The following is a 25,582-nucleotide window of genomic DNA, read 5'->3' as shown; positions in this document are numbered from 1 at the left end:
TCTTTTGCCAATTAAATAAAAGTCAAAGAGAATGTGGGTTGCATATATTTATTTATTTAAATTAAATTATATAATTTAATTAATTAATTTGCCACTTACAACGTCACCTTCAAGAAACTGACTGCTGTCATTGATGTGTTTATTTATTTAGTATGTGTGTAAAAGCACTGTGCTGATGGATATAGTAATATAATACATTAAAATTATTACATGCCATATTTGATTTAATGCGTCTCACGAAGCAACCACACTAATCTAAGCGGAAACGTATCTAATCGATTCGTGAACGGCCGAATGGTTACGAATGTATCCGAAAATGCGCGCGAGCAACCTGTAAGCCAGCCAGGGAGGGAAACAGCATGATTGAAGGCACTGTAGGCAGGCAGACCAGCAGAGAGTCTCCGACCGCTCCGGAGCAGAAGTCCGTGAGACACAAACTCTGGATTCACAACAATAGAAGCGTTTCCACTCTACCGTAGTTATAGCAACCAGTCTCAATAACGGGATTATAACGGCCGCGTGGCACATTAGTAGAGGAAGAGTCGTTACACTGTGGAATCAAAGAAATTTCCAGTCGGTTTTAAAAGTGGATTTGTACGTGGCCAACTGAACCGGGTGAAACGAGCGGTTGCCGTGCACGGAAAGAAATGCAAACCGCGGCGGAACGGAGAGACGGTGAGTTTAATGCGTTTCCTTCTTCTTCCTGTCTTGCTCGTGACACATGCTATGCATTAAGCAGTACTTTTAAGGTGATTATTATTTGCATTAATGAGCAAGCTTCTCAGCCACGAGGTTTGGAGTGATCTCGAAATTCTGGTAACGTTATTTCTTCTGGAAACTAACGGGTGAGTTGACGTCGGCTATTGTTCTAGCTAACCAAACGATTAAAAAACTAGTCATTAGTTTAAGGTGGTTTAGTTACACACAAGGCCGTTGTAGATTAGTTCTTCTCCCAGAACATCAAGTTTTTAAGCAAGTCTGACTATATTTTGTCGCTGTTACTCTCATTTTAGTGCCTCATGGTGTACATTTCTTGTCAACCGTTAACTTAGATGAGGAGCAAGTGCAGGGCGCAGTGTAGTTCTGTCTGTCATGTAAATGATCCAGCTAATATTGATGAATTAAGAAATGTAACTGTTGACCAGGTGTAATCTATAATACCCAGTGCATATTGTCTCGGGTTAAAAGACAAACAACATAAAGAACAAGAGTCGCGGGACATTCTCACGCCACTAAGCTGCCTTCTCCAAAGATGCTTCATCTCATGTAAAATATGCCACATATTAGTGTTGTGCAATTGTGTCAATGCATACATTTGAACTGATTTAGTAGTGTGTGATTATGAAAAAGGCGTACAGAAATGAATTCCAAACACGTACACGGACAAGATTTAGTGCATTTTTCTTTTTTTCAAGATGCGACCCTCCGTGGTTGAGCGTGCATATATTTTGAAACTCAAACTCCCACATAGACATGTATTATGCAAACATGTTGTGCTTATTTTACACATTTTACCCAAACGTACCCGTAGGCTGTCTTTAAAGACGATTGATGTCTGCTGAGCATTTCTAATCGCATTGGAATCAAACATCGCTACATCGTATCAAGTGTTTTTACATGTTTCCAAATCGTAATATTGTACGAAACATTTCAAACCGACTCTTACGTCCATCCATATAAGTCATGATATTTGTGGGGCTTCACAGAAATGTGTCAGTGAGATAAATGAGAAATGTTAAAATGCTGTAGTAATATCTTTTCCTTATTTACTCAAGCTTATGTTATACATAGCATCTTTTTTTTCTTTGTTGATGGTGACTGAGGCCGTCAGATTCATACATTTTTTGTCAGCTTCTGTTGTGGAAGAAAGGGAGACACCCAGGTTTAAAACAACATGAGAGGGAATAAATGATGACAGAGTATTAATTTGTGAGTGAACTGTCCCTTTAACATCGTTTATGCAGCAGAACAATGCCACTCTTGTCATGCTTTAGACATTATGCATTATTTGTTACGCTGGTTTTTTTCCCTTTCCCAGGTCCTTCCATACAGCAATTCTGTCCAGCAGGAGTTATTTTAAGAAGGGAGCCTATGATATACATGACCGTACATGAACACTGCAGGGAAGGGTTTCAACCGTCCAGAGTTTTTATTGATTAAAAACAAACAAACAAGCATATGTGAGGAACTTCAGAGTGCTCATGAGGCATGTCAGCAATATCAAATGATCTGGAAAAGTTCAAGAGCAAGTTTTGTGAAACTTCTTTTCTTGATCTTGTGCAGTCTTCTGGTACCACCGTTCATTTGGTCTGTCTAATTACTTTAATATTCCTTCAGTTCTGGATTTGTTCATAAAGACAGGATAGCTCCTGATGCTAAAGGCTGGCTGGAGAAAAATTGTGGTCTATATTTTGTTTTGGATCACAGGCCCATTTATATCATTGTATTTGTTGCTTTGTAAATGGACTGAAGAATACAGTCAATCTTTGTGACCTGCTGAAATAAAATGTAATGATTAAAAAAAAAAAAAGATCTTGTGGATACATCAAATGTAGGTCAGCACGTTTTACATTGTGTCCTAGCTGTCAGTAAAGAGCATGAAACCATAGCAAATGCCCTGTAAGATATACAGTTTTCTTAATGGATCTTTGAGTATTTTTAGCAGTTTTGTTTGTCAATATAATTTGGTATCTACCACACTTTAACTAAGGAACTAATTGTCCTGTTCAGAATGCTCGCCAATCTGTTGCCACATGCTGAAAAGCCACTTGGTGCAAACTTCCCCCTTGCTGACGCTGTCTTATGGTTTCCATATGCGCTGAATTTGGGTAATTTCAGGGCCTGGGCTCTAATGAGAGATTTTATTTCTGTAATGCATCGCTTGTGGTGTCGGGGATCAACATTTATAGGACTCATATCTGGGAACTTCTTGACTTCTCAGTGGCACATTGGGCTCTGGCATGGGAATACAAGGTTTTTATTTGAACAATTCAGCCAAGTCGACATAGTCATGTGGCACAGTTAGTGTGGCCAAAATAGTTTCAGTGTGGTAAAAGTTTAAGTTTTTAGGCAAAGTTCTGTTGCAAATCTGTTGATTGCTATAGTTCTGTTCACTCCAAGAAGGTCATGAGCACATGAATAAAAGACAAAGCTTTTAAAGACAATATTTAATCAAGGCCTAAATTTCGTTTTTTTAAACGGGGGGGGGGGGGAATTCCCCCCTTACATGGGTCACATGAGGGGGATTTAAATATTTTTTCAGATTATTTTTCAAATACTGAAATTATCCAGACTAACATTTGATAGCAGTGGCACCAGCGCCACTGAGTTCTACAAATGGTGGCACCAAGAGCAGATTTGGTAGCACTGGGGGTGGTGTGTGAAGGTATTCAAAATAAAGATAATTTAATCATAAAATTATTAATAAGTGCAACTAATAACATTTCATGTTTATTGTTTATACAGATTTGACAGTAAAGCACAAAGCTTAAGTGCAGATGCATAAAAAAATTACTAGAGTAACAAGTGGAAAATCTTATTTTTAATATACAGAAAATGTATATATTCCACTCTTATTAAATGTGCCATGATTCTTTTAGCATATTGATATGAACAAGTTCAGTGATTGTGATTTAGTAGCAAACTGAAGAAAAGTTTTTGACTTTTCTTACTTCATACACAAAAAAGTGTACAATTCTGACAAAATCAGATTTCTTGATGATTTGGTATTTTATAATAATAATCTTAAAATTTCAAAATCTAGAGAAAAAGCATAAATGAATGACTAATAAGCCAATAAGTGCTCCTCTGCTGCTGTCTACTGGTTATAACTGTGATTTGATGTATTTTTTTTTAGATTTTTACGTAAGTGTTTGTTTACCACAAAGTATATTTTCTTCATCCCATTAAAAATAACATTCAAACTGGATCATCTTGGAGCTTTAAATTTGCTGGACATGCTTGAAAGTCACTGAAAAGTGCTTGAATTTCTCTCTCAAAAAGTTGTACAAACCCTGAAATTAATTACATTCAACTATTTCTACAACAACAACATGGTTACAGTTAATGTTACCATTTCTGGTTTCCTGATGTATATAGGGATGTGTATCGTTAAGGTTTTAACGCTATTACTACTCTTACCGCCGCTTCTTAACGGTCCGGTACTTTTATGGTATTCTTATCGGTACTTTGTGTTAGGCAGTCGAAAACTTTGCATTTCTCTGTCTGCACATAATGCACTTTTGAAAGATGCTTTGACATCTTGCTTGTGTTTCCGCCCTTACATGCAAAAATTTTGTTTTTGTCTGCATTTTTGTCTGCATCAACTCTAGTGAAGTATAACCACACTTTGGAACGTTTTACTGTCTCCACCATCATCACTCCTTGTATTAAGTGGGAGTTTTCATGCTGTAAGGGGCCATTCACATATCGCGTCTAAAAACGGGTGGAAAACGCTAGGCGCGCCGCTTTCTGATTTTTTTCCCCAAAGCCTTTGGGCACTTGCTCCCGAGGAGCCTGCCATTGCTAAGCAACCATGACCTGCTCTCTCCATGAAGACGCGGAAATTTCAGCAATGGATAAATTGATTTTCAGCACTAAAAACTGCTTGCAGTAGCTCTGCTAATAAATTAATTTAAAAATCCACATACAGCTATCAGCTGTTCCTTCATCTTGGCTGAGCTTTCAACGTTGTTACGGAAAAGGTGAGGAAGTTACATGACCTGCGGTGCGCTTGCGTCATTCTGAAAAGTTGAGATGTTTTAACTCGATGCGGTGCGGACGCACCTGGAACATTCACGCCCGCGTTGCTTCCATTATGACCTCGCATACAGCGTGCCTAAATTTTAAATAACGAACTTGAGCGCACAAAAGACGCGATATGTGAACGGCCCCTTATGCATGTGTGTGTGCCGTGCTCGTTCTTGTTTTGTGTGACTGATAGACCGCCTCTGCGGCACGCATGAGAGATCTCGCAGATTTCACAGACAAACGTCTTAATAATATCGCAAATTAGATATGTTTGGTAAGATAAAATGTGCACGTTAACATTATTAAGCAAATCTCTTCGCCATCGTCACTCTTTATTATTAAGCAGGAGTTTTCATACTGTTATGTCTGTGCGTGCGCCGCGCTCGTTGTGGTGTGTGTGTGTGACTGACAAATAGCTTCCGCGGCGTGCATGAGAGATCTCGCAGATCTCACAGACAAATAATTTTGATTCCATAATTTAGCCCTGGGGCCATTTTAATACCGGGTTTCGGTACCCATCCCTAGATGTATGTCAGTACTGTTTATTTCTGTGCAGAATTGTAATGCTTCTCAGTAAATCTTGCAGTAACCTTATTGTAATGCTTCTAACTGGATCTCGCAGCACTGTTGCATCTGTGCAGTAACAGTGTCGTGAAATCAACTTTGGCTCCCGAGTAATGCTGAGTTTAAACAATTTTGTTTGTGTCGCGGTTTGAGCTAATAAATGGTGTGTTGCTTTTGAGAAACATCAAACAGCAAACAAAACGAAAGCGGAACTAAATCGCTCTACGTTTCAGCTGCGCAGTGCGGTTTAGTTTCACTTTCGTTTTGTTTGCAGTTTCTCAAATACAACAGAAATGGCAGTGCTTATGAGTTTGACAATGCAGTAGTCGCTCCAGTGCCCTTGCAAAACTTCAAAAATTAGTTTTACCAGCAGAAAAAAGGGTCGCAGTCTGGAGCCCTGATTATTTTAGGTCCTCTATGACCCGCCTCTCTCAAACGAAAAGTCCCTACTTCCGACAAGCGCAGTCTGCTCTGATTGGCCAATTGACCCAGTGTATTGTGATTGACTGAACACCACAAGCACTATGGCTGTGTATTGCCAAGAATCTGGTGATACAATATGTATCACGATACAGGGGTTGCGATATGATATGTTGCGATACATTGCGATACTGTCAGCAAGGCGATATATTGGGAAATTTCTTATTCGATTGATTAATCGTTGACATCCCTACTTCAGCTCAAAGAGCCCTCTCGAACAGCACCCTTTGCATGTTGGTAGCCCCCCTGGATTGCTAGATCGGTCAGTGCCAGACCCCAAATTTAACCACCCTTAACTCCCGAAAACCGGGGGCTATCGATGTGGATGTGGGGGTCACTTGAAAGAGGACCTCTATATGTACACTACAGTTGCATTCCAGAGGGTTCGTCGAGCTGAAGGGATCCTCCGAATTTGGTGCGGATTCACTGTGCCGTTATGGAGATATGACCGCTCAGTTTCAATGGTTTTCCATAGACTTAAGTTTTCAATCATTTCATCAAGGTGACCAGTAGCAAACAATGGACTCTGCTGGACAAACTAAGTAATTACACCATTTTCAAACTTTTTTTTAAAATCTGGACTACATCATGCCCTAGATATTGTTTGAAAGTGTTTTGATTCTTTATTGTTAATTCACACTTTACATTTGGGCTTCATGAGTTAACTCATTTGTTAACATGAACTGTCAATGAAAAATTCTTCTGAACATCCATTCATCTTAGGTATTCCAATATTAAATAACACATTGTTAAAATCTAAAGTTGCAATTGTATTATTTAATGAGCTAACATGAACTAAGACTTGTATTTTTTAAATAAATATTAATAACTTATGTAGCAAATGTAGCTATTGCTCATTGTGGTTAACTAATAAGGTCTTATTGTAAAGTGATACCTATGGGTCTTTATAGTTCTTTTGCACTTTAATTTGTGTAAAACTTTTAACTTTATATATTTGTCTGTATTGCTTTATTGTATTTAAATGTTCAGTTATTTTTGTTATAAGAAAAAGTTATTTAAGCTGTTATACTGTATTATGACCACTTAAATTTATATTTAATATACTGTGATAAAAGCATGAGCAATTAATCGCAACAAGAAAATGTTATATCCCTAATAACAAAACAATAACAGTAGCTGATTCTGAAGCACCAGATAGTCAGAATTACCTCCTCTCCTAGGTTTATAAAACGGTCGTCCATAAAATGCATTGCTGTTTTGTTTTAAATAGGGCTGTCACTTTTGTGTAAAAAGCATTTTCGATTTTTAAGACATGAGGGTTCGTTGAATCAATTGTACAATCGATTTTCCATGTAAAAAAAAAAAAGACCTTTCCTTTTTCAACGCCAAATAACAGATGAACGTAAAGAGAACGGTGGAAACACACAAGTCAGCAATATTTCTTATTTATTGGCAAGTACAAGTACATTTTAATTTGACAGCTTTTTAAAAGCCCGAACCTGTTTACAGTCCAACATTCAAATATGCATGCACTAACACGGCTCTTTTGCCTAGAATGAGTCATCTATACATGTTTTAACATAATTTATTCATAACTAACGTATACTAGGCCACTTGGAAGTTGGAATAAAGAAATAAAGTAAGTCCTCTGTAACATCGTAACATCTTAGCACTGTAAATAGGTATAGGCTCATTTAGCCTATAAACAGACCAACGCACCAATAAAACGAGTCTTTTTTAACAAATTAAATTAAGATAAATTTTAAATTAAGGTATTTGGCAATAACGAAATTAAGATAAAGGCTCCGCCGGATTTGCCTCGCCACTAGCAGCTGACATTTAATAAAAGAATAATGTCAAGATTAGCGTATATACTCTGTCCACATTATGCATTTAAGACTCAATGAATATATAGTTATAATTTGAAAAACGATAACTCACAGAGATTAGGCTAAACCTACATGTTTTTGTGGAGGAAAATGATTTGAATACACACTGTAGATGTCTTCAGCGCCCTCCTCCACTCACTGATGGTGCATCATTATTCACTCATTATAAACAGGTCAAAACTTTTCCACACCTCAGACTTTGCTTTAGTTGCTGGTGCAACCAAAACATGTTCGCCAAAGGCAAGCCTCCATTACACCTACTCAGCATCCATTTTCGCATCTTTTTCACGCAAATCGAAACACATCACATGACCAACGTTTACCTCGCAAACCGGAGCGCAAGCTCGAGCCTGGCCCGAGCCGTGTAAGATCATATAAATAAAGCCCGAACCCGTCCAAACCCAAGATCTTCAGCTCTAATTGGCATGAAGTTTCGTGCAGAATAAAAAACTGCAACAGGAGTGCAACATTCTTGAAAAAAATATATATCCAGAGGGGACTGCAGCCCTAACATAAATGAAAAACATCAATGCAGGCTTCAACCCAGCTGTATATGATTTAGGCAATTCAAGGCAATTAGGCTGCGCAAGGTGTGAGTATTACTGCCAATCTTTCACCACAAAAGCCGGTCGCTGTCAGCTGGCAATGCTGGCTCCTTTTCATAACTCAGCATCTCCTGTAAGAGGTCGCTTTTGACGTCACTGGGTCTTATAGGCGCGCATTTGCTGGTATTTAGCTTTCGCAACGCATACTGCACTGTTGTGTTTGGAATTCTTTATTTTCCTTTTCTGCTAGTTTGTGAGTTTTTAATTTAGTTGTTTAAAAAAAAATTAATAGTCTACATATTTGGTTAAAATCAATTCCCTATTTTCATTTTCAAAACTTTTTTTGGTTGGTCCGATCGATTGTGCAATCGATTTTCGAATGAAAAGTGACAGCCCTAGTTTTAAATAATCTTAAGATTTAAATAATAAAAGATTTACTTCTTTCTTTGCGTGAACATTTTGGTGGCATTACACAAATATTTCCACATAGTGATGCATACATGTTTGAATGAGCCGTTTTAGGGGGCATGGCAGTCTTAACTTTGACAAAGAATATTTGGTTGCACTTTACTTTACAGTACGTGTACTAACATGTACTTATAGTGTACTTAAAGTGTATTTATCTAAGAAAGTTCTGGTAATACAATGTAACTACATGGGGTAGGGTTAGGTTTAGGGGTAGGTTCATGGTTAGTACCTAGTTATTACATAGTTATTGTAATGACTATAATAAGTACATAGTATACATTAGGAACATGACTGTAAAATAAAGTGCTACTGAATATTTCTTTGGATTTGAGACTTAAGTCTATGCAACAATCTTCTTCATGCATCAAGAGCCTTCTACACTCCAAAGAGAAAGGAAAATTAGAAATTGCATCATACGACCCCTTTAAGAACTGTACTAAAACTATTTATGAATGCCTTTTCAGAATCAGTAGTGAATTTCATATATTCCAGTTTCAGTTCATTTTTTTTTTTTACTTTTTACGAAATACACCATGACATGCTTCAAACTGACATTAAGAACTGTTTAAACTAATACATGCAACTTAATATTTTATTATTCCTTCTGAATAAAGGAATGTCTCAGCTTTCCAAGATAAAGCTTATTTTTTTCTTTCTAATGTTTAATCAAAAATTTGCCTTCCTTTTATGAGGTGATTTGTGACTCCTTAAAGTGATTTACAGGGTGATTAAATTTGTTTTACCTTTTTTGTCATTTTTCTAGCTTTTTTAAAAGTATTTTATCTAATGTCAAATTTAAAACAACAACAACAACAAAAAAAACATATTTTGTTCATGTCAAATTAATTTTGATAAATAAGTCGCACGACCAGCCAAACTATGAAAAAAAGTAGGACTTAGAGTCTGGAAAATACGGTATAAACAAGATTTAATAGGCCAAACTGGCTTTTTGCTATTGAAAACAATAACAGTAACCATCTGAAATTAATAGCAGTAACTGCACAGTAGCCTACATTCAATACAAACATAGATGGTAAAGACAACAGCATTTAGCTTTTGTATTTGAATTGGGTTGAAACTACATAAAAGTGGTCTTAAATGAAAACATTAACTGTAACCATGTGAAGTTAAAGGCAACAACTGCAGTTCTACAATCCAAACAACACAATCAACACACATTCAGTACTTAAGATGTTTCTTAATCTGCATTCAGTATTTGTTTTAGTTTTTAAATTTAGTCTTTTCCAGTGAAACTAAATAAAAGTATGCTATATAAAAAATTATTCCAAAATGTTAAAATCAAATAATGTTGGTGCGAATGAAACAAAGATGCAAAGTGTTTCATTCATCCAATTAAAAAAAAAATAAATAAATAGCGTAATGATTCACATCTACATTTTTTTTACTTGAGCCAATGAAAAATAAATAAGTATTGGCTCAAGTTAAAAAAAGTATAGATGTGAATCATTACCCTAAAATGTTTTAATTGGATGAATTAAACACTTTAGTGCTACAGCAGGTGATTTTTACATCAAATTAAGTCGATGTAATTTTAAGGTAAAATAATCATCCTATACAGAACTGACGTTTACTTCTGGCCTTTCAAACGTGTATGCAAGTTCTTCTTTACAAAAAAAAAAAAAAAAAGCATTTCAGTTTTGTCACAGTTTAGTCCATTTCATTTCTCATCAGGCTCTTATTTCTGCGCCAGTACACTAGCGGCTGTTCGCATCCTGCAATCTATGCCTCAGACATGTAGCTCTGCACTCCCAGTGCTAAACGGCTGCCCGTGTCCTGCGCACAGATTTCAAAACACTTTCACACAAATGACATGATAGCAAATGATTACAATGTAGTCTGGGAATGTGGGCGCACTTGGGGAAAAATCGGCCGAAAAAAGACCAAAAACCGTCCTATTGCCGATTGCGTATTTTAAACAAATACAGATTTATTACCGGTCAACCGGTGCATCCCTAGAAATTTCAATTGCATTTTTATTAAAACCTTATTCAATATATGTAATAAAAATAGAAATGAAACAAAAAAATTGAGAATCGAATCAAATCAAGAGCTTGTGAATCGAAATAGAATCGAATTGGGAAATTTGAATCAATATCCAGCCCTAATATGACCCTACGAATGCCATTTGGAAGTCACTCAGTGTTATTTTAAAAATAACAAAGTTTTCATATTTCTCAGCCTCTTCAGTGTTTAGATGCCTGTGAAGAAGTTAAGTGTCTGGAAGCTAATTCTGTAGTAATCTGGCTACTGATTGAAAACAGGTTCTAGATTAGTGGTCCTGCTGGTGGCATTATAAACCATTTACACCACAGTTTTATGGTAAATCTCCATTTAACAAAAAGTGGAAACAGACTTTGGCCCAGAAATGGCTCAAACCAATAACAATTTATGGTCCAAAGCCTTTATAAGAATTGTAGCTGAGGCCTGAAGAGCCCCTCATGATAGGTGATGATAGGTGATTGGATAGGCCTTCCCTCGATTTATTTTGGAGAGTATTTGAGCAAAGAAAGCGGCCTTACTCTGCAAGTTGTACTTTTGAATGCCAATGCTCTATTTTTTCCAGCTTGTTTTATATATGTGTGTGTGTGTGTGTGTGTGTGTATATATATATATATATATATATATATATATATATATATATATATATACAGTACAGACCAAAAGTTTGGACACACCTTCCAATTCAAAGAGTTTTCTTTATTTTCATGACTATGAAAATTGTAGATTCACTCTGAAGGCATCAAAACTATGAATTAACATATGTTGAATTTTATATGGAATTATATACATAACAAAAAAGTGTGAAACAACTGAAAATATGTCATATTCTAGGTTCTTCAAAGTAGCCACCTTTTGCTTTGATTACTGCTTTGCACACTCTTGGCTTTCTCTTGATGAGCTTCAAGAGGTAGTCACCTGAAATGGTCTTCCAACAGTCTTGAAGGAGTTCCCCGAGAGATGCTTAGCACTTGTTGGCCGTTTTGCCTTCTGTCTGCGGTCAAGCTCACCCCTAAACCATCTCGATTGGGTTCAGGTCCGGTGACTGTGGAGGCCAGGTCATCTGGCGCAGCACCCCTTTCTCTATTTGATTTCTCAATCAAATAATGCTGTTTACGGTTACCAGGTTCATAAAAAAAAATTAAAAAAATGCACCGCTTGCATGTCAATAAACATTGTAACTGATTTGTGGTCACAGGTTTGCAAATGTGCATTTATTGACTGTTTGCATCTTTACTCCTGGCTCAATCAGCCATATTTATATGCATCACTGTTTGTAGTTATTGCATAATATGAAGCTCTGTTTTTGCTAGGCCTCCAACTAAACACCAAATCACAATGTAGTTATTTCTACTGAAAATTCAGTACACACACTGACACACATACTTGTGTACTTTACGGTGACTTTTCTTAGATATACTGCTTTTTATAGTATACTGTATTATATTATTATATTATATTATAATGATATGATGCTTAAATTCACTTGTAGCACTTCAAATTATTCATTCATTTGTAGTTTTTATTTATTTAGACAAAATAGTATATAATTTCATCTAATTTATTTATTAGTAATCTGCCTTAAAAATAAATGTATCATATTTTCTAGAACTTTAATATCTCGAGATATATTACTCATAATTATATAAGATTCTACTCATACTGCCCACCCCTAGCTCTTGTAGTGTACTGATGTCCAGTTTGTGATTTTGCATGTGAGTTATTGGATTAGTTCATTAGTCACTGGGCCCTGTCACTATTGTGGTGGCTCCATTAGGGAGAAGGATGTGTCCAAGGTATGATTACTGCCAGAGTCGTGTAAAGGTGACCTCCCTCTCCATACCCTAATCCAAACACGCAGACACATGTACACAGTTTCCCTCTCTGTCTTTGAAAATTCACTTCTTGCTACTCTTTTCCGTCACCGTGATTTTCATTAATCCAATAAACTCATTCTCATATTGACATGCATGTGGTCCTGTGCACTGTCACTCAGGAAGATGAATGTAGAGTTGTGAGTCGCAGTACTGATAGAGAGGATTCTTTAACCTTTATGCAGCATTAATGGCCCTGTGTGTTTAACGTTTAAAAAATTAACTGTGGGCTCCTTTGAATATTGACGAGGGAGGCTCTTGTGCAGCTCTGTTTAGATAACTGTGACATGCCATTGTTGTGTAGGTGGGTTGACTGTCAAACAGTGCTTTGGATTGCAGTGCTTGTTTTCATGCGTTTATGTGTCATCAGAGTTAAGATATTCATAAAACCAATAATAGTCATTAGAACACATTACATAGAGGCCAATTCTGTTAAACAGGACAGATGATTGATTTTAGCCCCAAAAGTACGCTATTTTAAATCGCCAAATATAAGCTACAATATTTCCATAATTTCTGCAGAAATTATCAAAAAGTAGCTTGTTTTCAAACGTTTTTATCATTAAAAGAAACTGGAAGTATTGACAAATTAATTAACCATGATTAATTAACTGATCGAGTTTGAAGAACTGTATGTCTTGATTTTGTGATTTTACGGTTTAGTTTAGTTAGATTATATTAATATATTGATAATAATGGGGTGAAGTTTTGTATAAAAAATCTTCAATTGTTTGGTGTCATTATAATTATTCTAACTGCTCCCAATCAAGTTGGAGTGTCCCTGATCTCAAATTGTAAATATCAAACATGTTTGATATTTAAAATTCTTGATCAGGCTACCTCTGACGTGATTGGGAGCAGTTGGAATAATCATAATGACACCAAACAATTAAAGATTTTTTATACTGCTGCGATAATCAATGACAGTAAAACAAGCGTCACCTACCGAAGTTGCATGCTTCTATAGCTGAAACTTGGCAGCCACAAACATGCCAAGAAACTGGAGTATTAAGCAGTAAGATCACCCATATAATTTTTTTTCCCCATTAGTTTTTGTCCCCTAAGGGTGTACTCACACTAGGCACGGTTGCCATGAACCGGGCCCGAGTACGATTGTCCCCCCTCCCCCTCTGGCCTGCACTCACAATATAGGGTTTCAGCATTCATGCCGGAGCACGCTTACGTCATTATGGTGCGATGGTTTCGGGATAAACAGGAAGAGCGGCGCTCTCTGAACATAATGGAGTCCATCGCTCTGTTTTCTTTGTGGATAATTTTGTGTCGTTTGGTCCACAGCCCTCTCACAGCCTGTTGTTAAACAGATGTGTCGCCTTAGTGGCGCGAAAATTTTCACGTAATCGTGCTGCTAGTATGAGGATGTTTGCAAGGTACCAGCTGAAGTGCAGCAAGGACTTTGCAGTTTTTAGTTTTTATGCGTTTTGCACCTCTGCCGTAGACCAAAGCGACCCTTTCCCTGCCATGTTGGTTTTGGAGCGTCACAAAACCGTGACGCAACGCGTCCTTTTCCGTGCTCCGGCATGGTTAGCGCTCACACTGCATGCGAACCGGGCCCACCTCTTCCAAGCGGGCCAGGGCCGGCTAATCAAGCCGCACCCGGGCACGGTTCGGAGCACTCACACTAGTCAAACGAACCGTGCTTTGGCGGTCAAACGCACTCGGGCACGGTTCAAACTGGCTAGTGTGAGTACACCCTAAAAGACAAAACTCATGCCAGGAGAACCAGCTGATGACGTCAGTCCTCCTTTGTTTTTCTTTGAAAGTCACATTTAATCTTGCGTGTCCCTGTGAGATCTTGTCTCTCTTTGAAAATAATACTACAATTTAATTGATTAATCAAATGCGTTTGCCACACGCATTTTGTCAGTAAAGGTGGTTCTGTAATCAGCAGTAAATCTCCAGGACGTGCTTTCAGAATATGGGAATTAATGGGAATAAACTGGAAATGTGCAAAATTGCAGGAACTGAAAAAATAATGCAGTATGCAAGATGCAGCATAATCTTGGTTAAAACAACCTCAATTAATGCAATTTCGGCCTCAAAAAATCCTATTGGTGCTTCCCTAGTTTCATTTACTCCAAACTCATTTCTTAACATCAGACGAGTGTTTGAAATAAATCGAATCCTTCTGTGAGATGATGTGGCTTCTTACACAGAATAAGGCACAAAACGTATTTCATAGTATTCTAAGCAGTGATAAAGGCATGGCATTAGAAATATACTTAATTATAATGAAAATTTCAATAATCAGAACTCAGGTAATCCATACATTGTCATAGTCGTGTGTTTATTAGTCACGTTGAATTAATAATAGCAGTTAAATCTTCTGTTTATCCAGCTACCGCTATAGGCATTTCCTGGGTTTCTTCTGCGAGATGTATTTGGTAGGGGTGTGCCGGTTTCAGAATTGGTGATGACGGTTATGACGTGAGTCAAATGTGACGGTTCATAACATAACCGGGGGCATAGGCCTACGCTGAGTTTCATTTACGATGAGATGCGCTCTAGTTCGCAGTGCAAGTGAACGCGGCACGCTGGTGCTTTCATGTCACGGTTATCATTGTCTGCTATATTTGCTTTTTATTTATTAAAATACATGCAATTGGTTGATGAAACATTTATTAAAATTAAGATAAAATTTGTACAAATGAAATTCGTTTTTAAGAAAGGTTTTCTACAAAGCAAAATTTAATGAAGTGGTAAATATGTCTGACGATTTACAAAACTTCATTAAGTGGTAAAAACCATGTTTCCCGATATATTGCGGATCTTATGATCCTATCTAAAAAATGAAAATAATTTTTGATAAAAAATGTTTGTAAAAAATATTTTAATGACACTGTTTTGCCGGTTATAGAGTTCTAATGACGGTGTTCAACTATAACCGCCGGTCTCACGGTTATATACTAACCGTCACACCCCTAGTATTTGGACTTTCCGTGTGAGAGCACCCTCTGGGTTTCGGATTGAGATTTACTGCTGATCACAGAACCATGCTTCACTGAAAGATATGCATGACAATCGCAGCTTCTGCCTAATCATGATTTCAGTTTCATTTTGATTTATCATGCAGGCCTACACCGAAAGCAAGCGGTGGAATATGTGGAAGTAGATCTATGCATTAGTGTGAATGCAGTCTGTTAAACCTGCCAGTTTCTATGATCTCATCAGTAATAATCACATGGCAATAATGCTGAGAAGAAAGAAAAACCCATAACTGTGATTATCTGTAAACTTTCAATATTTAAAGCACTCCCAAAAAGTAGCCTGTTTATATAATTTAATAAAATGCACAAAATAAATTTGATACCTGTGCGAGCACTAGTGATACTGTGGCCGCCGGTCCACAACTGGTAGAAAAAGATGACGCTCAATAAAGATGATGCTCAATAAAGCTCACTGGCTGAGTTTTCTCCTCTGAAAGAAAAGGTTGCATAAAAGTTCAGTTCAGAATCAAGATAAATGTATTACTCTTATGTTTCTTATGATAACTGATATAATGCTGCTAAATTTATTCTTTCTTTACCTTGAATGTCATTGGTTTAATTTATTTTTTACATTTTGATATTTCATATTTTGTTCAATATATCTGCTGTTCATATATTCTTTTTTTAGTGTGTTAAATGATTAGAATGTTGTCCCGGTTTTAAAATAAAGCACATCAATGATATTTGAGAGGGTATTTTCCCTTTTCAGGAAAATAATCGAAAAAGTATCGAAATCGCAATTCTTGATTAGGTATCGTTATTGAAACAATAATTTTGGTATTGTGATAACACTACTTGAGAAACATAATTGAATTGAATTGTGAAACCAGTGCTGGTTCACTCCCGTACTGTCTACACTGGTTTGCAACAGTCGCTTTATCGCATCCAGTGTAGACAGCCTATTGCGGCATGGCGCAATGCAACCATGTAGACATGGTGCAAGTCTATAAATATGACTCAGATTAGTTTCTTAATGTAAGTCTTCAGTGTAAAGAATTATTCTCATTTGCTTGGGTTGCTTGATTAATCAATTGGGATTCAGTATCCAGGGACGGTTTATTCAAGTAATTGGGTTATAATTGCAGTCCAGCTTCAAATCAAAAGGTCAGCTCTCACCAGCTGCTCTGAAACAAATCTGTGCTTTATTTTATTAAATATTGTGTTTTTTGCTCATTAAAAATACCTCTACTAGCACTTTCTCCTCTCACTGGAGTGGACCATGGAGTATTCTCAATTTATCCTTCTGACTGCATGCAGAAAACAAGTCAGTTTTCTGTCAACCATTATAGACAGAAATCTTCCACAAAGCATACAGCAACTGCTCCAGTAACGCTGAAGGAAGCTAGGTGCTGTCTTAAGCGGTTTTGAAAGGGTATGAAAGGGTTAGTAGTTTTTGATGGAAATCCCACTGAGTGCAGTCTCCAGACTGTATCACGAGGACAAGAGGAAGCAGGGTGCAGGAGAAAGGGAAGATGCAGTTCTGGCACTTCATCTTCCCACTGGTGTACCAGATGGAGAAGACAGAGGGAGTCCTGGCATAGAGAGGGTGCTGGTGACTGCCCAACCATCACAGAAGGGCTCCACCCTCCACCCTCTTCAAAGACAAGAAGAGACCATTTAATTCAATTCAATTAAGTTTTATTTTTATAAAGCTTTTTTCGATACAAATCATTACAAAGCAGCTTTACAGAAAATTTATGTTTATAATATTTAGTAGTAACTTATCAGTAGAGACTCATATGGTTTATGTGCATATGGCAGAGGTGTACGGAAAATCAAACAGACATCGAACACTATTAACAGCAATTATTATGATGCAATCAAACTTATAGCAAAAATTGGTAGTTTTGTATGTTGTTTCATGTTTGGCATCATCTGAGGTCCTCTGAGGGGTGGGCATCATCTCTTCTCAGGTGTTCTGGATCCAGACTGAAGCTTGTGTAAATCCTAGTTAGCAAAACAGAGAAACAGATAGAGACATAATTAGCTTAGCTGCTGTTCCAACCAAGTAAAATTAATTTGTTTAACTCAACCTAAAGAATTATAATGTGCATTTGATCATATATAACTACAGTACAAGATTATGAAATGCATTATTTGAATGTTTGGCCAAAGAGATGTGTCTTTAATCTAGATTTAAACAGAGGAAGGCTATCAGGAAGGCTGTTCCAGAGTTTGGGACCAAACTGTGAAAAAGCTCTACCTTTTTTAGTGGACTTTGCTTTCCTAGGCACTACCAAAAGTGCAGAGTTTTGTGACCTTAGGGAGTGTGATGGATTGTATAGCATGGTAAAAGATTAGTTGGGTATGCAGGAGCAAAACCATTAAGGGCCTTATCAAGTCAAGTCAAGTCTGCTTTATTGTCAATTTCCACATTTACAGTACATATATACAGAGAATCGAAATTGCTTTACTCTCAGACCCCGGTGCATACAGATAACATTAACATTAAAGCCTAAAAATCTAGGTCAAATATAAAATGTAGATACAACTATACAATAAGGGAATGTAAAAAAAAAAGACATATAATAAAATTAAAAATAAAGTTAAATAAAGTAGCACAAGGCAAATGGCAGATAGAGTGCAAATCAATGAAGTGAACAACAGTGCAGATAAAAGAGGGAAGTATAATATTTTACTTATAGGCAAGTAATAATAATTTGTAACTGATACAGAGCTTAATAGGTACCCAGTGCAGAGACTTTAAAATTGGGGTAATATGAACATATTTTCTTGACCTGGTAATTACTCTAGTCATTGCATTTTGGACTACCTGTAGCTTGTTTATTGAAGAAGCAGGACAACCACCTATCAGTGCATTACAATAGTCCGGTCTAGAGATCATGAATGCATGAACTAGCTTTTCTTCATCAGAAACTGGTAACTTTTCGTATTTTGGCAATGTTTCAAAGATGGAAAAATATTATTATTATTAAATATTATATTAAATATTTATTTAAATAATAATTGAAAAATAAATAATTTTTTTATCTCATAGTTAGTGAATTACTGGTCCAAGAGAGCAGGTTAAATATTTTTTGTTTGGCTGTGATTAATATGATTTACTATAAATGATTTAGAGCAGATAAAGAAATTGCAACTTACTTTACTGGAAGCATGTTTCAAGCCAAGGCATGATTATAATGCTTTGTCATCTTTTTCTCTGCACGATATTGGGAAAAAATTACATCGCGATATTTTATTTTTCTGCGATATATATTGCGATATGAAATCGAATTTTTTCTTACAAACAAAAATGGGGTGAGCACACTTACATTCTCATTTTAAATGATTTAAACATCGCCACCATCGTGTCAGTTGATTAATATGCGGAAGGGAGATTGCAAGACAGCGCTAGTGTTGTTTTGAAGACACTGAGCGTGCGGCCAGGAATCGCTCGCTCTCTCTCTCTCTCTCTCTCTCTCTCTCTCTCTCTCTCTTGCGCGCTTTTTCTCTCAGGCCGGTGACAGATGCAATATTTGAAAATCGATAATTATTTATTTATTTTTTTAATTACATTTATATCTGAATATAGACTTTCAAACATCTAAGTGTCATGAATTAATATATATCTGTGTACAAAATGACATTTAAACATATTTTCCTATTCTATTTTGCCTGGAAAATAGGCGTTGGTTCTATTTCTAGCATGCATGCGTGTTCCGCGCGTCTCACACAGGCAGTCTGCAAGCTCTAACCTGTTAACATGGGAGCCGAATTAAAAACGGACGCCACGCGGCTGAGACGACTGCGCCACGCATCTAGTGTGTCGCCAGCCGCGCGCTCGCACTCTCTCTCTCTCGTGCGCGCTCTCTGGCCCATACAGTTAATCATGTGATGTGACTATCGTGGATTCGTACATCGCGATATCGATGCTTAAACGACACATCGTGCAGCCCTAACTTGCAGACAGCCAAACTTTGAGACTTTGAGGATTCTACTGATTGAATATTTTTGAGTTATACTGTCATAGTCATTTCATAAACCACAAGGGATTATACTATATGTCTGGAAACTCTACGCCGGATGTCTCTCACTTATACTGAAGGACTGGTCTGTTTCTCACTAAGCCATGATTGGATTTAATCCAGATGTTAACAGGAAGCAAATGACTCTCATAAAATTAACCAAGGTAAAGCAATAAGAAACTCATAAAGACTCTGTCAGAATCCTGTTCCAGGGATGTCTGTATGCTAGTAATTGTTTTCCCACAGAGAATTTGACAGTACCTTGTGACTGTATGTCAGTATTGTGATATATTTCTAATATTATGCACAAAGATTTCTTCTAGAGGTCGACCGATGTATCAGTTTTGCCGGCACCGATAGTTGAACAATTGCTGGAACAATCTTTATCGGCAAATATCTATGCCGATAGTTTTCGGGGTTGCCAGAGCATATAAGAAGGCTCTGTTTTCAATGTATAGTGCGAGAGCGGCCGCTAGTGGTTAAAATCACTGACAGCATTTGCTTTTTGTTTAGACACCTCATGCTGCACTCTGAACAGAGCGAGAAACTTCAGACCTGGATTTAAATGCAGCTGAAAGAAAATCATGCCCTGCCACACAGAGCGCCAATCACATAATTTTCCGTTAAATTACATTATATTCACCCGAATCATTGTTAATGTACATAATGAATTGTATATTGAGTATTTTCATCGAAACGTTTGTCTTTCTGTGGCTCTAATAAAGTCTGTATGCTTCATTTATAGCGCTATAATATAGATCGATCTTTCCGTTTGCTCTGTTTTTTTTAAACACTGAACTTAAAACTTATCTATGCTTCATTGTTCATTCTTGAAGTAAACTGTTGTCTGTTTGGTAAATAAATAAACTATCCGGAGTGTGTGTGATACCGGTGAGTTCTCCTAGATTCAGCACTGCTCTTTTATTTTGATTAGATAATCATTAAGTGTTGAAGAATAGAAGCAGTTAAAGTGTGGAGCATACATTGTGCTGTTATAATTGTAGGGCCTTTTGTTTTCCGTGATGTGGAAAATGCAGACATAATCGCGAAATCCATTCATAAAAACGAAATTCAAAGTGGAATGTCACAGAATTTAAAAATTTCATTTTAAATGAATTCATCAAAAGTAGGTAATTACACTCAAATCAAATCGCTATATGGACTAGTATCTGTAACCATTAAGCTGCAAAGGTCTATTTAAATATGAATCCTGCATGTTCTTAGTGTCTCTGTTAATGAATGGCGCAGGTGCGGGGTTTCATTTATTACACACATACTGAAGCGCAGCTTATGCTCGCTGTGATTTTAGCGTCTGCCATCTCACTAAATGAAGACGTAAACACAACAACATCTCCAGAACTGCTCTGAAAGTCACTTAATGAGCATTTGACTGTTGATTTGAGCAAAAGCATCATATCACATGCACAGAATTGTAAAGGTATACACGGCAACCCGTCAAAATAAAAGTCAGGTTTGATTTGAAGTCTATTTTTCAGTAGAATTTACATAGCCGCTTACTACTACTAAAATTAAACGAACATTATTTTTTAAGGAATAATCACACAACTTTCATCAATGTTTTAATTTGAATAGTAAATCCCTTAGTTTGCAAAAAAAAATGTGCTTAATTTTGCGCAGTATCATCAGCTCCTCAGCTCTCGAATCAGACACGTACGATAGAAACGGTTCTCGGTTCAGTGTACTGCTGATCCGAAAACCGATGCAACCAGTTCTTGACTTGAGAATGAGTCAATCTTTCGTTCTTTATCTGGCTTGGCTCGGTGTTCATTTTCAGTTCTCTCTTCACAGCAGTTCAGTCAATGTACTGTTTGAGTAAATAACTTAATCCGGGATATTGGTTTATTTGAACTCAGAGGGAGTGTCAGCCACGTTAACAGGGTTTTTCCTGGGTCAAAACTTGTCTTCGGTGGTGGCTGACCGACATGGTCATCCACACACAGCAAAGAGTGCCCTGTACCCACATGATCCACAAGCCCAAAATTGACAATAAATGTTCATTTAAAATAAATTCAAAGAAACAGTTTGTGATTTTTCTTATCCTGTTTATTCATGAAAAAATTATCACTGTCATCCTTTCTTGCCCTCTTTGCAAAAAAGAGCTGTGATTTTTCCACAACTGGCTTTCATAGTTTAGAAAGATAAAATCCTTTTTTTGATAGACCTGATTATTATTTTAGTATAATCATATCAATTAAAATGTAGCGTTAAAAGGTGAAATAGTGTAATTTTTTACCATATAAAATTTAATAAAATTATCAGCTAGCTAGCAACAGCTTGCTTTGTACTTTGATCTAGTTTCATCTCACTCCAGTCTAACTTTAAATGATTTTATAGGTAATTTACTACACATTGTCTTAGGCCTATACATACTGTGGATTATTAGTGTTAAATTTTACTAAAAACTCTTGCTAAATGATGTAAGCACACTTACTTTCTAATTTCAGATATGTATGTTCTAGGGGTGGGCGGAATGACCAAAAATTTATTTCACGGAATAAGTTATTTTATTTCACGGTATGCGGTATATATCACGGAATAATAATTTTTCAGGTAAATCAACAAAAGGGACGTGCTTAATATATTAAATACCACTTTAAAAATAAAGAATAGGCTCTCATCTTATTTTATAATTTTTTCTTTTATTTAGAGCATTAGTAGTGAATGAGTGAACTTTTAGATCAACCTCACCATGACATTAAATAGGCCACATGTGTGTAGTTTAAAGAGAACATACTTTTTATTAATATCAGAACAGATTATTAATACTTTCTCGGAGCATTGAAATAAATAAAACTTCAGTAACATAAAACAAATTTTGCAGAAAGTATAAAAATGTAAACATTTGGGGAAAATGTCAGAATCTAAACGCTTGTTCTAAAAAAAAATAATAATAATAAAAAATAAAAAAACACTGTAAAAACACTTCCTGAGCAAGAGAAATTTAAACTCTTTTTGAAAATTTTTTTTTTTAAATATCAAATAAATATAAACACTTCAAAAAATTTAATAATAAATAAAAAATTCTGTCAAACAAAAAAATTACAAATTGTGTGCAAGAAAAACAAGCTGGTCAACTCTCTCAGGTTTTAGTGCTGATCTGCGGCATGTGACAATATTCCCACTTGTGCTGAAAGCACGCTCAGATGGAGCACTTGTGGCAGGGATGCACAGATATTTTTTTGCCAGGCTGGCCACATGTGGAAAATTAGCCTCGTGCTGCCTCCACCATTCCAGGGGGTTGGTCTCACCATCCACTTCAACTGCCTGTAAATAGCTGTTAAGTTCCATTTCAATGGACTCCCTTTCTGACTGGGGGACAGCTTGCCGTTGGCGTGAAGCAATTTTGAAGAAGCTTCCCAAACTTTTCTTCTGTTTTTTAGTAGGACATTCTGAATTTTCTCCAGCATCTTCAGCTAGTGGCACTGAGACTCCCTCGACAGGCCTTTTTGGATCAGCTGCAAGACTCTCCATCTCTGCTGCAGCTCTGGTCTTCATGTAGTCCACTCGTTCGGCATTTATGTATGTGGTTTTGAAGCGAGGGTCGAGAAGGGAAGCCATGTCAAGCAGCTCCTGGGTGGATTCATCTGCATATTTTTCATTCAAATAGTCAAGAATGTTCACCTTAATGTCCCTGGTGAGCTGCGTGTCATCATCCTGTGGCTTAAGAACCTGTTCATTAAAAAGATAAAGCACGGGTTTCAAGTATGAAACGCTTACATACTGTTCCCCAGACAGGGCATCTGTAAACTCTACGAGTGGGCATAATGCCTTATTTACAGATTCAAGAACGTCCATGTCCTGCCATGTCAGAGCCAAATGTCTGGTCTTTTTGTCAGCTTGCAGGACTTGTGTTAGGGCTTTTTCCTGCTCAATGACCCTTTCGATCATTTGTTGCCTGGATCCCCATCTTGTTGGACTCTCAGTGATAAGCTTGTGAGTAGGCAAGCCTAGCTGCACCTGAGCTATGGCCAGTTCACGCTGTCTTTTCCAAGTGTTTGAGAAGGCACTCACAATTTTCTTGCACACCCCAATTGCGCGGTCAACTTGGGGCACTTTTACACCTCTCTCTGTATAAATAGATTAAAAGGGTAGAGGGCAATGTGTAAACATAATGTAGCAATAGTTGACAAATTACACAAGACAAGTAGCATGCATTTAAAACTGTTTAAAACGTTTATCTCTATAATTAAGATTTATTAATAAGATTAACAACATAGGTACTTCCTAATAACAAGATGTATAAATAATAAAATAAAAACTAAAATAAAAGTCAAAGTCAAAGAATTATAAAACTATTAATGTTATTCATTTCTATTAGACACTTACCAATGGCTAAATGAAGACGATGAGCAAAACACTGTAACCGCGTCCAGTCATTTAGTTGCAGTGCTTTGATGTTGTTCGTTGCATTATCAGTTGTGACACAGACTTGATGATCCTCTCGTAATTCCCATGACTGAAGCGCTTCCTTTAAGCTTTGAGCTATCATCTCTCCCGTGTGATCCTCAGGAAAATAGGAAGTCTGCAGACATCTACTGCACAATGTCCAGTCTTTGATGAAGTGGATTGTTAAGCTCATATATGGCTGTGTAGTTCGACTTGTCCACAAATCAGTTGTTGTTGAGAAGTATAAAGCATCGCGAAGCTCCGCTTCAATTTTCCGTCGGCATTCTCCATACAACCGCGGCAACTCTACTTCACTAAAGTGCTTGCGGCTCGGCATTACATATCTATGATCAAGCGTTTTGATTAGATCACGAAATCCCTTCTTTTCCACTGTGTAAACTGGTGACATGTCTTTACAGATATGCATTGTAATGGCTTGCGTTATTTCTTTCCATCTGCGTGAGGTTTTGTCATATGGAGTGCCTCTGGTAAATGATTCGGCCAAACTAGTTTGAGATTGTTTTTTGCTTTTAGCACCACAGGTTGACGGAACACCTGATGTGGAGCGCATCTGTTGGCTTTCATTGTATGCTTTGACATGCTTCACCTTTAGATGATAAAACAAGTTACTCGTGCTACCGTGGCTAACGGTTACATTCGCGTGACACAGTTTGCAAATCACATTTTTCTGCTCTTTGTCAGCCTTTGTAAACCCGAACCACGTCCATACCACTGATGTCGCGCCTCGTTTCACAACAAGTTCCTCCTCCTGCTGCTCGGGATTGGTTTGTGGGATTTCTTTATCAGCATGCTTATCTTTCTCCATGTTTTTCTTCTTATATACGCTTGTGTGCAGCTTCTCAATCGTTCTCACGTCCCGGCGCGCTACACGTGAGGTTAACCACGCCCACTAATTTAAACTTCACGGTATAAACGGAATAGAAAAATCTGTAACGGTAGACATTTTATTCCGTCGTCACGGAATATACCGTCATACCGCCCAGCCCTAGTATGTTCTTCTTAGAATTAATGATTTGTTATACACCGATTCAGACAGTGACGGGCAGACCAATTGCTTTAATCATTCATTATAATGAATCGGCTCAAAAGAGTCATTAGGTCGCGAATTGGACTTTAGCGGACCTGTTGTGTGGGAATCCTGGCTGTTAGGACATCGCGAAAGATTTGTTAACACACACACACACAACACACACACACACAAAACACTTCATAACTTGATCAATTTTTTTTGTTGCATTTATTTAAAGTTATGTCAGCTGCATGTGCGGAATGCTTGTCTCAAGTTGTAAGAGAAGATAAGGCAACTTTTTTTGACTGCAAAATAATTTCCGATTGCACCATGTAAAACATGGATTCGTCTTCCGACCTTTAGGCCCTGTGTCCACAGAAGTGTTTTTCCCCACGGCTAGTGTATTTTTTCTGCTGTTCTCAATGGGAGCGCCACATTTTTTAAAACGCCAGGAGCATGCCGAACGCGGAGTGTCTTTTTCGCGCTGAGCGTTCGGGCATTTTTTTTCTCGCGCGGAGAGTTGAATGTTCAGTGAAAATTTTTTAACCCTGCATTGAAACAGTTAACAGCTTAAGTCATTTGTGGATTAATGCTTATTGGAGGCGCAAACTGTTTCAAATGAT

General features: G+C 37.2%; 2 protein-coding genes across 2 annotated transcripts in view; one reads left to right on the top strand and one right to left on the bottom strand.

Annotated features, from left to right (window-relative positions):
• Positions 1-340: 340 nt before the first annotated feature.
• The window catches only part of LOC128026610 (receptor-type tyrosine-protein phosphatase F), a 210,817-nt gene continuing 185,575 nt past the window's right edge, over positions 341-25,582 (top strand). The window contains exon 1 of the mRNA XM_052613859.1: positions 341-675. The gene's annotated coding sequence lies outside the window, so the exon portion shown is untranslated. The remainder of the gene's footprint in view (positions 676-25,582) is intronic.
• Positions 22,005-24,934, bottom strand: LOC128026669 (E3 SUMO-protein ligase ZBED1-like). The gene is made up of 2 exons (XM_052613923.1): positions 23,870-24,934; positions 22,005-23,610 (listed from the first exon to the last, which is right to left on the bottom strand). The coding sequence occupies exons 1-2, from the start codon at positions 24,753-24,755 to the stop codon at positions 22,583-22,585; spliced, it is 1,914 nt and encodes a 637-aa protein (XP_052469883.1). The 5' UTR covers positions 24,756-24,934; the 3' UTR covers positions 22,005-22,582.

This window comes from Carassius gibelio, chromosome A2, assembly GCF_023724105.1.
Source record: "Carassius gibelio isolate Cgi1373 ecotype wild population from Czech Republic chromosome A2, carGib1.2-hapl.c, whole genome shotgun sequence".
In the NCBI taxonomy this organism is placed as follows: domain Eukaryota; kingdom Metazoa; phylum Chordata; class Actinopteri; order Cypriniformes; family Cyprinidae; genus Carassius; species Carassius gibelio.
The sequence above is the reverse complement of the archived record's forward strand: the minus strand, read 5'-3'. Positions and strand labels throughout refer to the sequence as shown.

Bases quoted from the DNA above. Each gene is read 5' to 3' on its own strand.
- LOC128026669 (XM_052613923.1), bottom strand. From the start codon at position 24,755: ATGGAGAAAGATAAGCATGCTGATAAAGAAATCCCACAAACCAATCCC. The intron at 23,611-23,869 runs GTAAGTGTCTAA...CTATTTATACAG, and splicing joins TCGTCTTCATTTAGCCATTG to AGAGAGGTGTAAAAGTGCCC.